The 14,695-nt window shown below is 33.1% G+C and overlaps 1 protein-coding gene across 1 annotated transcript in view; it reads left to right on the top strand.

The window, feature by feature from the left end:
• sycp1 (synaptonemal complex protein 1) overlaps positions 1–14,695 on the top strand; it is a 28,053-nt gene that overhangs the window by 8,252 nt on the left and 5,106 nt on the right. The window contains exons 11-27 of the mRNA XM_069190305.1: positions 327–435; positions 530–624; positions 3,002–3,183; positions 3,308–3,375; positions 3,492–3,553; positions 4,902–5,018; positions 5,673–5,777; positions 5,991–6,094; positions 6,662–6,779; positions 7,074–7,144; positions 7,681–7,762; positions 8,120–8,182; positions 8,433–8,495; positions 9,580–9,642; positions 11,133–11,249; positions 13,749–13,859; positions 13,997–14,089. Coding sequence (XP_069046406.1) covers positions 327–435; positions 530–624; positions 3,002–3,183; positions 3,308–3,375; positions 3,492–3,553; positions 4,902–5,018; positions 5,673–5,777; positions 5,991–6,094; positions 6,662–6,779; positions 7,074–7,144; positions 7,681–7,762; positions 8,120–8,182; positions 8,433–8,495; positions 9,580–9,642; positions 11,133–11,249; positions 13,749–13,859; positions 13,997–14,089 — 1,623 coding nt within the window. The remainder of the gene's footprint in view (positions 1–326; positions 436–529; positions 625–3,001; positions 3,184–3,307; positions 3,376–3,491; positions 3,554–4,901; positions 5,019–5,672; positions 5,778–5,990; positions 6,095–6,661; positions 6,780–7,073; positions 7,145–7,680; positions 7,763–8,119; positions 8,183–8,432; positions 8,496–9,579; positions 9,643–11,132; positions 11,250–13,748; positions 13,860–13,996; positions 14,090–14,695) is intronic.

The raw sequence follows: 14,695 nt of genomic DNA, 5'->3' as shown, positions 1-14,695 counted from the left end.
TTCTTAATTCAGCAAAACCCAGTAAAATAAATGTTTTATGTCATTACACAGGGGTTAGATCTGAGTGGAAGCATTTGAAATGAAGTACATTTTGGTGATATTCAGTATGTGTTTGTGTTTTAGCTGACAGCAGCACTACCGCTACCAAGCACTACTACTTGTTGCATAATTTAGTCAGATCTAGGAAACTAAGCAAGGCTGGAGATTTTTACTATTATTGAGTAACAGGGTTCTATAGAAAATAAGGAGTTATGTTGTTCATGTATGTCTGATTATGAAAATAAAATCTCTTTTATTTGCTTCTAATAAACTATATGTATTTTAAGGTATTAAAGCTTTCAGAGATGATTAATGATAAAGACAGTCAACTTCAACAAATTTGGCAAAAGTTTCAAGAATCAACACAGAGCTGTGATCAGCTAGAAGAAACTGCAAGTATGATTTTTTTAATTAAAGCTCACAGTGTTTGTACATCAAATATCATTCTTTTTATTGTAAAATGTAAATATTTGTTGAAACTGAATTTTAGAGAAACAGTACGAAGACCTTCAAGAATCAAAAAAACAGCAGGAATTGCTTTTGGAGCAATTGGAAAAGGCTGAACAGTTATGCAAAGAAACTGAGGTTTGAGATTTTTCTAAATCTTTTTTTCATGTTATTCTTTGTTCATCTTTTACAACCTGTGTTGTTATAAGAAATTAAAGTAATAAAATCAAACAAAATCAGTAAATTATTGGATCTCTTCCAGCTGTTTCTTGAAGGACAACAGGGCATTGAGAGCTTGACTGGATAGCTTGTTCTCATTATGTTACTCACATAAATGTTAAGATGAAGATGTGCTTCTTGTTCTTGTTGTTTTCTTTTGTGTCCTCTAGTCTTAGAAGAAATCCATTGGTTTACTTGTGTCAAAATGATGAGTTTGAATATTTTGATCAGGTCTGGTCCAAACTGGCTCAGCAATCCCTCACACCTCCATGTGTCAGTTTCAAGGGTGTGGTAATTACTTCATGTCTGGACAGCCAGTGTGTTTTTAAATTGTTGCTAATTGATTCCTGCCCTGCTGTCAGCAATAGAAAACTTTGAAGTTGAAAATTTTGGGTGGAGGTATACTTGACACAATCCTGGCCACTAATACAGCTTATTTAATCACAGCCTGTTCCTCCTTCAACAGTTTGCATTCTATGACACTTTGATTCTGTTTGCTAATCCTTCTATTTTTGTATTTGGTTAATCAAACTTAACTATTTCTCACTCTTTATCTGCTTTTTATCCATTAACCAATTCTTAAACACACACATTGCCACAAATGCTAATCGTCTGTAATTTGAAAATTAATCTTTTATCAGACGTTTTATCAAAAGCCTTCTTTAATTCTAGGTACTAGGTATGGAGATACTAGGAATTTCCATAACCTTACATGTAATAGAAGTCTGACTTTATTGGCCTGTAATTACTTGGCTCCCTTTTGTCACTGCTTTTATGGACACTACATTAGCAATTCTCCAGTCCAGTCTAGAATTTTATTATCTTGTATACATTTTGTCTTAATGCTTTACTGTGTTTTGCTGTTGTAATACCTAAAGCATCTTTTATTATTTATCATAGCCTACATTGCAATATTCCTTTTTGTCTGTCTCTTTCTCTGTCTGTCTCATATCTTTTTTTATTTCTGCACTTGCTATTCGTCATACACCTTTTCTTTACAGTAATGGTGTTGTTATAGGATTATAAGAGTTAAGTATTATAACTCTTCCCTTACAATTTTCCAAATTGATAAACCATTTGAACTTCTGTTTTTTACCTTTTGACAAACTCTTGGGATAAATAAATCTGGGTTATGCAAGGCTTCACAGGAATTAAAATCCTCCTGTGGCTTCCGTAATAACATTTTCAACGTAAAAAGAGTTTACGTTACACATGTAAACAGCAAATAGTGCAGCTGTATAGTGGCATTTTATTTTATTTATTCTAAGTGGTAATCTATTTACTCTATGTATAGGGTCTTAAAACTATTATTTCATTCATTGTTATTACATTTTCCCCCTTATATAAATGGGGGAAGTATATTTTATTTCTCTTGCTACCTCATGTACTGTACTGCTAGCTGCTGCTGCATTCTCTTTCTCACTCTCTATCCCCTTCCATGTTGAGCTCACACAACTGTTAACTGTTAAAGGACAATAAATCCTGGTTCCCTACATCCTCACAGACACAGCTAGGGTAAATAAGGGAGGATTGTTACAGTACAATATCCTGAATGGAAGTTATCTACATGTATTCATGCATTGGCTTAGATAGGGTCTCTTCTAACTTACTGTATGTAAAATTTGCAGAACCTCGGCAATGGGCATTCAAAGCACAATTCAAAGCACAGCATATTATGATTCCAGTACCTTAAAGGTTCTCTCAACTCTGTTTGCTTCTTTCTTGATTGTTTGAAAAGATGAGATTAATACAATATAATATAATACAATACAATACAATACCTTTTGTAGGTCCTCTTACAAATTGAGTAAGAAAACAGTTATTAAATATGTCTAACATTTCAGTTTCTGCTTTTGAGATTCATTAATTCATTCATTTTATTATTAAGAATGAATAGTAATTAGTGTTTGATAGCATACAGCATCCTCCTAACACTACTGTATATGTTAAGAATGTTTGTCATGGCTCTGAGAATCTCTCAGTGAATCCTAGAAACTTGGAAAAAAAGACAAGTTATGTACTGTAATCTGTATTTTAGTTTTACATTATATTTAAAACTATGTATTACATAAAATAAAAGGTTTTAGTTGATCAAGTGAAATAGGTGTTATTAAATTAATCACTCTTGGTGCAGTAAGACTGATTTGTTAAGATTTCTGTGTCTAAATAAAGGAAATATAAGGCAAATATTTATTTTATGCAGTATAATGCTTTATATAAATACATTTGAGTAATTAACTTTTTTAATCATGAACATATTTTACAGTATACATTATTTTTCCCTGCATCTTTTTAGTTATGTAGGAAAGAGCTTGAAACTGCTTTAGAAGATAAACGTGAACTTGCTCAGATACTTCTGGAGAAAGAAACCAGTTTAAAAGAACTTAATAAAATAAAGGATCAACAGGCAGCTGTAATTGATGAGCTTCAGGATAAATCTCAGGAAATAAAAGCATCACTTGCTTTGGAGCAGCAAAGGTAACCATTATGGCTTTGAGATAGCAAAACACTTTCCAGCTTCATTGTTTGCATAACACATATTCATGGAATTCATTTATTGATTCTTTAAATGACATATTGTTTGTAATTTATTTACCTAAAGGACAAGAGAGCTTGAAGATATTTTAAATGCAGTTTCTGAGGAACTAAAGAAGAAGGCATGTGAATTAGGTATCACAAATACTTTATTTAAATTTAAATATATTAATTTACTGCATGTTTATATTTTCTTAATGTTACATTTTAAAATTTAATTTAAATTGTGGATTTATTTCTGTACATTCCAGGAACAATAGGAGATGAAAAGAGCGAGAAGGAAAGACAAATTAAAATTCTCAAAGATGATTTGGTAATTTTTTATTTTTACCATACAAATACAAATAATTATATACTTTTTATTTGTGGTTTTGTTAAAACCCAAAATAAAGTTGTCAGTGTAGTGGTTAATAACATTTCAATTGCTTGACATACAAGAGACAAAATCAGAAGCAATATAAAATAATAAGACAATTAAAATTGTCTCAAAATTTTATAAAATAGATATGCAATTAAAGTGCTTTAAAAGTTGATACAAACGAGTGCGCAAGCAGAGTAAAACCATAATTGAATACTATGCATTCTGGGATAATTTCAAAATGAAAATATAGCATGTAATACAGTATATTTATAAGAGACTAATAACAAAACTTAATGCTTGCATGGTTCAGGTTTGTTTCATACTAAAAATAAGTAAAAAGGTAGAACTGGAAATACATATAAAACATAAAATTAACTATTTTACATTACATTTACATTACATTACATCTATTACATTTAGGGAGTGTGTCACCACTGATATTTGATTTCCTTGTACACTCAGAAAATGTCACGATATTAGTTCCCCCGCCTTAAGGGTGCTCCAGCCCTTTTACTTAAGACTTTATTTTCTGCACCTGTTCCCTATTCCCAGCCCACCTTAAAAGCCAGGCGCTGACGCTCATCCGGTCTCTGCATCTGATTTCCATATCGTGCGAGTCCGGGACCTGGAAGCGCCTGGTCCCTTTAAGGTTTTAACCCCTGTTCCTGTTCCTTGTCCCCTGTCCGCCGGTTCCGACCCGGCCTTCGTGGTTTTAACGTCGTGTTTTGATGGATCTCCTGGTTTTGGACTTTCTCGTGTGTTTTTGGATACTCTATGGATTACTCTTTGGGATTGTTCGCCTCGGCCACACCTCCCCCGTGCACCAGCGCAGCTTGGACACGCCCCCCTCTCAGCCCCGTTTTCCTGCATGACGTTTCCCTAGTGTTCCCCCACTCCGTCGGACTGTGTCGTCCGCATAGGGTCCGGAAAGAACTGTTCGTTACAGAAAAAGAATGCAGAATTCCATGTGTCCTTTTGTTCAGCCATTAAATTGTACACATAATTAAAATATATTATAAGGCCTTAAAGAATGTAGGCTTATTCATTCTATTGCATTATTAAATTTCCCAAAAAGGTTTTCTTTAATTCATCAAACTACTGCTTGACTTTCTGTTGAATACTAGGTTCAATTAAAGAGTTAATGGTATTTTTGTTCTGCTGGAAAAAAAAGATGCTGGGTTCACAGAGTTAGAGTTTGATAACACTATATCTAAGAACACATTATTCAAAAAAATGTTTTTGTTGTAAGTGTAACTTTGAATATGAATAACTATACAGTATACATTTTTTATGATAAAAGGATGTTATTACTAAGTCCCTGGAACTGTTAGAAGAGAAGTTCAAAACAGAGGAGTCAAAGTCAGGACAACTTGTTGCTGAACTTGAAGTTAAAAACACTGAAATTTGTAAGTTAAGGGTGAGTGAAATTGTTCTCAAACTATGACTTCAAATAGTTCTTAATACTTTTTCCATATAAAATGGGTAATTGGACAGTTATGCTAAATTCTAACAGTAGTGTGAAATATTGGATAATTATAAGTTAAAACTACCAGATTTTATCAGTAGCCATTTAGGATTTTCCACTTGTTAGTAATGTCATGCTACTAATAAATATAGCAAGAGGGAATATCTTTATTTAAAAAATAAACATGGAAGAGATGTTCATATCACAATGGGTTAGGTATGCTCTGAAGCAAATTTAAGTCATTCAATGATTTTGGATACAATATTTGTATTTGTACCGTCTAATTTCTCAGGAAAAATCTTTAATTTGTGTCATTAGTAACTGCTGCTATATGATGTATAGTTGAAAAAAAAAGTAAATTATGTTGCTTAGGTGTCTGTCCATGTAGCAGAGAAAATTTAAAATAATACCCATTGCTTGACATTGTCAGAAGAACAACCTCAACATTTTTGTGCTCCACTCAATAAATATGGTAGATTCTTAGAATAAGTGGAATATTATATTCACTGCTTTCACATTTTTGTAAAGTCAAATGAGCCTTTGAACAGATATTTAATTTCTCCTTTACATTTTTCTTTAACAATAATAAATTCCCATTTTGTGTAGAATATAGGTCAGATTAATTCTGTAGAAAAAAAATACATGGAAGAGACTCTACAAGAATTACAGAAAGACCAGAAAAAATGGAAGGACACTGTGCAAGACAGAGAAGTATGTTTCCACATTTTAACTTTAGTGGTTAACTAATTTTTTACTAATATAAATGGTGACATTTTCTTTAAACCTGTTTATGGTAATCATTTACCTATTTGTATTGGATGTCTGAAATGGAGTACAAAATTTAAGCTCTGTTTAATGGAATTTTGTTTTTGTTACTTGTAAGAATACCTATATGAAAATGACATAAATTTCTATCTTTCTCAGAGAAAAATATGTGAAATTGAAGAACAGTTATCTGCAGCTCTTGGGAAAGTGGTGGTACCACAGGAGGAAATGGAAGATTTAAAGAAAGACTTAAAACAACAACAGTGTGTCATGTTGTTTGTTTTTAATTTAGTTACACCATAACTTTTACCAAATTGGAGAGCTTTTGAAATTAAGATTTTAGGGATCTTAGGTTGTATTTTAAATGTCTTATGAAAATTAGCACAGATACTGTACATACAACACAAATCTCTTTAGGAGTCACTATAGTGCATTATGGGATGCTTTGTCCAACATCTGCCTAAATAATTAATATATTTTTTCAAATATGTGATAGATTACATTTGTAACTAATAGACAGTGCCTTAACCCTGTTTGACCAAAAATGATGAAGTGCATGCTTTTAAGTTAGCAACTGTGAGCCATGTTAGTGGCTAAACTAGAATGTATCCAACAATGAGTTACAAATTATTAAAACCTAGCAATGTATTGTATGTGTATCTTCACTGACTCTAGTAGCAATTTTCCTAATATACTAAAATGTATCCATATGGTACCCATCTTATTGTATATGGAACATTTAAAACTTTAATAGCTTAATTGCCTAATATGGTTATATTAATATGATTGCCTCTACATTGACAATGTTATATTTCACTGTTTCTTAAAAGGGAAAAATATCAAGAGTTAATGTCAAATTTTAACAAACTACAAACAGAAAAGGAGGATGCTATCCATCAGATGAAGAGTGAAGCTGTTAATGTTAAAAACCTTGAAGAGTACCTGAAGGTTTGCATGTCAAAATATTGATTTTAAAGAGTTTGCTACCTATGGAAGAGGGTCATCCTATATTGAGTCATATTATAGAAAGGGATATATTTATAATGAAAATTAAAAATATTTTATGTTGCTAACATTTTACACCAGTGAAAGTTTGATAAACAAAAAGGAATATTTCTTAAATTTTCTTAAATATGCTATTATGACTTTTTCTCTGTTTCATATGTTTAATGTGATGAAAATTAAAAACAAGAAATAAGGAAAATTAATGCAGTTTTTGTTTTGATTATGTTTTCAAATTAGGCAAGCAAGGAAAATGAAGAAAATAGCAGGAAAGAAATTGAAAAACTACACAAAGAAAACCATCAACTCGGGTATGATTTTTGTTACATTTTTTGAAAATGTTATTAACATATTAATATATTCTACTCTATATTCAATTGGTTTCTTTCAGTAATCAAAAAATGGGAGATGAGAGGTGATGAGAAAATGACACATCTCACTATAAATTAAAAAAAGAATGAAAGTGAGGTCCAGCATCCCTCAGAAAAGTGCCATTCCCCATTCTTACATCAAACAGTGCTGACCCCCATGTGGTAGATCCTATTAAAGTCACCCATCTGAACTTTTTATAGATATAAAAATCTTAGTTACTTTTGATAAATCTAATTAATGGCTTGAAAAGCACTTGTAAACAGTGTGCCCTCAGGCATGTGTCCACAGGACATTCCTTGATAAAACTTTCACATTAGCTGGAGAATGCCTGCTGTGTCAAGAAAAATTAGCATTGACCACATTTTGTTAACATGGAATATCTGACATATCCATGAAGAATGTTGTATAATATATGTTAAAAATATTTTTTTCATCAATTTTATTAATTTGTTTCCCTTTGAACATTTTTCACTAGAGAGGATCTCAAATTACTGAAAGGCGAAATTGAAAAGCAAGGTTTTCAGACTGAGAATAAGCTAGAAGAGCATGAAGAAAGAGTAAGGACTATAGCAATATTATTGTTAGATTTTGAATATCCTTCCTCTTTGTACCAAACAATTTGGAATTCTTGTGGTTAAGAATAGACAATGTAAAGGTAAAAAATGTGTTGTTTTAATTTAAAAAAGTAAATTCCTTGTATTAAAATTAAATTTAATCTTAAAACATAAAGACATGGTTTAATTATTTGTAGATATCTACCTAAAACATTATTTGGCCTTTGTAATAGCCAAATAAATGTTGTTTTGCCTCTTTGATAAATAGATGATCAACAGACAATCTGCGTGGACAGCTTAACTTGGGATGATAATAATGTCTGCATTGGATGCATAACTATTTATTTACTGTTTTCATAGACTAGAGGTTTGCAGAGTGAATTAATTAAAAGGGAAAAACATATTAAGAGCCTGGAAACAAAGGTAAATGCTTAAGTTTAAAGTTAATTACTGCATCTGTATAATCTTGCAATTTCAATACCCCCTTCTTGCCTCATATATTCAGATGCTATGGCATACTTTAATTTTTTTTTAATTATATGAAATTATACAGACAATGTAAATTTAAATGATATTTTAGTATAATTTAGTAAGATGATTGTGTCTTCATCTTTATTAAAGTAAACATAGATATTGATCTAAAATGATTTCCTTAGATTAACTTTTTTTGTAGCTGAATACCTTAAAGAAAAAAATGGAACAGAAACACAAAGCTCAAGAAGATCTAAAGCAAGAGGTACTGTACTAAGTAAAAAATGTTTTAGCTGTATAGCTTTCTTCAGGTGTGCGGAGGAACAAGGAAGTAAATGTAATGTAAGTTTCATTTGTAAATGTAAATTAAAAAAAGGTAGACATTAGAGAGAGATTAATCAATCAGTGAGGGCTTGGAGCATATGTGAACCACATTTAATTTAGGATTATTGTTGTATTAGTACTCTTCAAATCTTTGTTAAAGGGCACAGAGATGTAATCATAATCAAGAGAGGTAAATTGAGGAAGCATCAGCTTGAAGAAAACTTTCATTGCTTTCTTTTTTGTTGTTTCCTATATACTATATATTTGGATAGTGGGTAATTTATATGTATGGGGTTAAAATTGATCCTTCTAATCATTTCATGATCACTTGAAGGGAGTCATGCCTTCACTTCAATCTCATATTTGCATTTTTTGCAGAAAGTGTCCTGTCATTTACATTGGTAGAAAAGATAGAAGACTGACCATTTCAAGGAACGTAGGAGCAGTAAAGATAGAAGTCCTCTCCTAGTCCCCCATTTTAATTTTCCTGGCCATGAGATACACTACCTGTATTTCTGTGACCTTCTAAATAGATTCAAAGAATCACATACTACAAATTAGAAGCCAATATATTCATTAAAGTTGATTCAGACATTCACCTGGCTCTCAATGGTCAACTAATGTCTCTCTTATATCTCCCCTCCTTTACAGTTTGCCACCTTCCATATTTACTACATAAATTCCTAGATTTCTATTTAGTCTTGTTTTTACAGTTTTCTACCCATTCTCACGTTTTCTTTCATCTTCTCCATCCTGATGCTTTGGCCTCATACTGTATTTCTTCCACCACATACCTGAAGAGTCTCCACTGTCAAAACCTTATGAATTGTTTTTTGTTTGGAATTAACCATTATATTTTACATAACATTTATAATGTATGAAATATACATATACATATAACATATATACTGTATGTATTTTGATGTTCTGAACTAAATGTTCACATTATGTGATTTAACGAAAGTTTAAATAATAATGTTGTTTTTGGGTATGCAAATATTCTATACATCATCTCATTTTCTTAGAATAAGAATTTAAAAGGAGAACTTGCAGCAGAGCGTGAAAAGTGCAATAATATTCAAACTGAGGTATGTACAGAATGTGTTTTATTTAAAAATTGTTAGGCAAAATTGGTTCCCTCAGACTGTGCTAGCAGATGAGATGGCATCACCCACCACAGAACTCCAATAACCTTTCCCAATGGAGCACTTGCTCCTTGGAGAGTGATTTAATTGGTTGAAGCTAAGTCTTCTCATATAACCTATTTCTAACCCTGAGAAGTTGGGCAAGCATGGAGCATTATCAGTAGATCATTTCAGTGCCAGCTCTGAAACTAATCTAACCAACGATATTGCTTCATCATGAAAGTACCCTAAAATCAAATAAACCGTTCTTACAATTAGACCAAACTGGTTTGATCTCACTACAGTATATAAATACAAGAAAGATCATGGAAACTAGCTGCTTAGATTCCTGTCTTACAGCTCTGTGCAAATGCTTGCACTCATTCTTCCTCTCTAGAGAATCCCTAAGCTGACATCTAGTGGCTTAAATCAAATGGGCGGTTCCAAAGACAGTTGCTGCACTTCAAGTTTTGAAGTGGTATAACATACAGTAACTTAGGTATAAAACACATCTTAAATCTATTCCTCAGAGTTCAGTAAATAATTTATAGAAATTAATTTTAAATTGTAACAGCTGAGGGTGGAGTATTAAGGTAACAGTACACATTTTATCCTTACACCAATTTAAAATACTTGATAACATGCACCCTGTCTCCAGCAACAAAAAACGACCAAGTGGATCACATGATTTCTTTGTCCCATTGGCACATTCAGATTTAATTACAAACTAACACATACACTTCTACTACTGCAAATATTTTGCAAAAAACGAGCCCAGGCCCTCTACTGTGTAATACTACCCCCACTCATCCTTTGTAAGACACATCAAATTTACAGGATTTTTTTTTTCTGTAATCCAAATAATGCATCTCAGAGATACAAGTTAAGAGTGGTGAGTAGTAAAAGGAAACATTTTTTCCTCAAATATAAAAACACTGCTCTTTGCTGCTACATTTACTTCTGTTGTCTTCTGTGACCAGAAATATCAGTTATGTTTTTAGTCTAAAAAAGAGCAAGACAAAGTGCTGGTGCTTAGGATAGATAGGCAGATTGCTTTTCCCACTCCTGAGGATGAGAAAAGATTAACTGACCCCTTAGGCCATCCCAAGCCCATGTCTGCTGTAAGAACAGACCACTTAAGTATAAACAACCCTTCATTCTGACCAGGGTCATTGTAAACTGCATAGCTTTCCAGATATAGTAATGACTTGAATATTGAAATCAATTTTAAGAACTGTTTGTAAGTTACAATGTTTATTTAATAAGAGATTTAAATTGAAATATTTTGAATAAATAATAATAAAAACTATACCATATATTGTTTTATTCAGAATTGTCACTTTACTCAAAACATAGAGGTACATTAAGTGTTTTGAATACAGAACCCATAATTTTGAAGTAATACTTTATATAAAAGTAATATTGTTGCAATTTATCTGTTTCCCTCACTTAAGGTAAATACATTGAAAACTGAGCTTGAAAGTGTTCAAAGACTTCAAGAGGACAATATTAAGAATCTTCATAAGACGATTGAAACCAAAAGTGGAATTGAAGCAGACCTGAATGAAAAGGTTTTGTGTTTTAAGATACTGAATTTTTTCACTCTCCCTGTCTATCTGAAATAATTGTGGTGGGATGGGATTATGCAGTTTACAGTATATACAGTATACCTGCTGGTGAACTGGAGTCAGTATAAATAATTTAGAATCTATATACAGTGCCTTGCGAAAGTATTCGGCCCCCTTGAACTTTTCAACCTTTTGCCACATTTCAGGCTTCAAACATAAAGATATAAATTTTTTATTTTATGTGAAGAATCACCAACAAGTGGGACACAATTGTGAAGTGGAACGAAATCTATTGGATTTTTGAAACTTTTTTAACTAATAAAAAAATGAAAAGTGGGGCGTGCAAAATTATTCGGCCCCCTTGCGTTAATACTTTGTAGAGCCACCTTTTGCTGCGATTACAGCTGCAAGTCGCTTGGGGTATGTCTCTATCAGTTTTGCACATCGAGAGACTGAAATTCTTGCCCATTCTTCCTTGCAAAACAGCTCGAGCTCAGTGAGGTTGGATGGAGAGCGTTTGTGAACAGCAGTTTTCAGCTCTTTCCACAGATTCTCGATTGGATTCAGGTCTGGACTTTGACTTGGCCATTCAAACACCTGGATACGTTTATTTGTGAACCATTCCTTTGTAGATTTTGCTGTATGTTTGGGATCATTGTCTTGTTGGAAGATAAATCTCCGTCCCAGTTTCAGGTCTTTTGCAGACTCCAACAGGTTTTCATCCAGAATGGTCCTGTATTTGGCTGCATCCATCTTCCCCTCAATTTTAACCATCTTCCCTGTCCCTGCTGAAGAAAAGCAGGCCCAAACCATGATGCTGCCACCACCATGTTTGACAGTGGGGATGGTGTGTTGAGGGTGATGAGCTGTGTTGCTTTTACGCCAAACATATCGTTTTGCATTGTGGCCAAAAAGTTCGATTTTGGTTTCATCTGACCAGAGCACCTTCTTCCACATGTTTGGGGTGTCTCCCAGGTGGGTTGTGGCAAACTTTAGACGAGACTTTTTATGGATATCTTTGAGAAATGGCTTTCTTCTTGCCACTCTTCCATAAAGGCCAGATTTGTGCAGTGTAAGACTGATTGTTGTCCTATGGACAGACTCTCCCACCTCAGCTGTAGTTCTCTGCAGTTCATCCAGAGTGATCATGGGCCTCTTGGCTGCATCTCTGATCAGTCTTCTCCTTGTCTGAGCTGAAAGTTTAGAGGGACGGCCAGGTCTTGGTAGATTTGCAGTGGTCTGATACTCCTTCCATTTCAAGATGATCGCTTGCACAGTGCTCCTTGGGATGTTTGAAGCTTGGGAAATCTTTTTGTATCCAAATCCGGCTTTAAACTTCTCCACAACAGTATTACGGACCTGCCTGGTGTGTTCCTTGGTCTTCATGATGCTCTCTGCGCTTTCAACAGAACCTTGAGACTATCACAGAGCAGGTGCATTTATACAGAGACTTGATTACACACAGGTGGATTCTATTTATCACCATCAGTCATTTAGGACAACATTGGATCATTCAGAGATCCTCGCTGAACTTCTGGAGTGAGTTTGCTGCACTGAAAGTAAAGGGGCCGAATAATTTTGCACGCCCCACTTTTCATTTTTTTATTAGTTAAAAAAGTTTCAAAAATCCAATAGATTTCGTTCCACTTCACAATTGTGTTCCACTTGTTGGTGATTCTTCACATGAAATAAAAAATTTATATCTTTATGTTTGAAGCCTGAAATGTGGCAAAAGGTTGAAAAGTTCAAGGGGGCCGAATACTTTCGCAAGGCACTGTACAGTAGGTTAAACTGGGAAACAGAAATTCTTATTGTTAGAGTCTTAACAAAAAGTGTATACTATAGACCACCTAATGTAGAAATGGGTATGGGTTTCTTCATGTTTGATGGGGTCTTAGTGTTATGAACAAAGGTGACGCACTTTATTAGGGGACATAGAAGCTAAAATTTATATTGTTAAAAATGGTCAATTATTGCACCTAAATGCAAGATGTAAAGGCACAGAGTGATGCTCTTATTGATTTTCTTTTTAAACTACCACAATACAATAAAGTAAATAGATGTGACAGAGACAATGGGAAATTGTGATAATAATAAAGTAACTATGATGTATACATTAAATCTCTAAAGGTTGAGACAGATTAGGGTTTATAATAATAGAAAAGCATAATGGGTCTACTGAAATCTTGAGACAACCTAAGAAAAAAAATCACACTTAGTACCTACTGTAAGGAAGGATACAGGGTCACAGTTGGAAACTAACACAGAATTTATTTAGGATTAATAATTCAAAATGTCATGGCTATTAGGAGGGGTATTCCCAAGCAGGTCGTTTATGCCCAAACTCTTTCTTCCTTCAAAAAACAAAACAGATTCAATTTGCTACTAAACTATTGAACAAGGAAAATAAATCAGATTTTTTTTTGCAAACCCATCTTATGGTCCTGTGTTATATTTTCCAGCAATGAGTCAGTTAACACAGTTTTGTTTGTCTTTTCTCAGATGAAAAAACTGAAGTCTGCAGTTGATGAAGCATTAAAGAATAAACAAGAAACTGAAATAACATGCCAACACAAGATATCTGAAATGGTTACTTTAATGGAAAAGCATAAGGTAAAACTGTACCAAGTTATGGTAAAAATAGTAAAACAATTTATTGTTAATATGTTCTGTGTTTTATTAATTTGCAGAAAATGCCATTTAGTTATGTGATAATTGATTAGCCTTATGTTTGTATTACTATGTAATAGAACCAGTATGACAAAAATGTGGAAGAAAAAGAAGCTGAACTTCATCAGAAGAAAAAGAAAGAGATAGAATTGATCGCTGCTAAAACATCCCTGGTAAGAATGATATAACTTCACTTAAAGTACACAGTATAATATTCCCTGTTGAACAACTTTAATAAACACTGAAAGTTTTTAGAAAATGCTGTTGTACTACTAGATTACATCATGAAATATTGTTTTTGGAATACTTAACTGCACATTTCTAATTTAAAGGGGAACTGCAGTCCCAATTTCTCAGATCAGTTATTTAATCTTGAATTGCGATGTAATGTACGAACAAATAAGTACAGGTTGTGCAGCACACATTTTACAAAAGAAATGTTCCAAAGTGATCTGCATGCAGTTAACTAGTAAGTAGTATTTTTCCGCAGAATATGGTGCTGCGCATACCTGAAAATTGTGTCTATTTTCTGATGTAAATTGGAGGTTTTACACATTAATGTAATAATAATAATAAACTTTATTTTATATAGCGCCTTTAAAGGTGGCTTCTCAAAGCGCTTTACACAATGACAATAACAATAAATAAGAAGACTACAACAATAAATAAGAAGATTTCACAAGATAGGACACAATTATAATTACAACAATACAACAATAACAATAGAGGAGACCGTGGAAGGTGGTATTAAGAAGAGTAGAGGGGTGAAAAGTAATGTG

Source organism: Lepisosteus oculatus, chromosome 5, assembly GCF_040954835.1.
Source record: "Lepisosteus oculatus isolate fLepOcu1 chromosome 5, fLepOcu1.hap2, whole genome shotgun sequence".
Classification (NCBI taxonomy): Eukaryota; Metazoa; Chordata; class Actinopteri; order Semionotiformes; family Lepisosteidae; genus Lepisosteus; species Lepisosteus oculatus.
The sequence above is the reverse complement of the archived record's forward strand: the minus strand, read 5'-3'. Positions and strand labels throughout refer to the sequence as shown.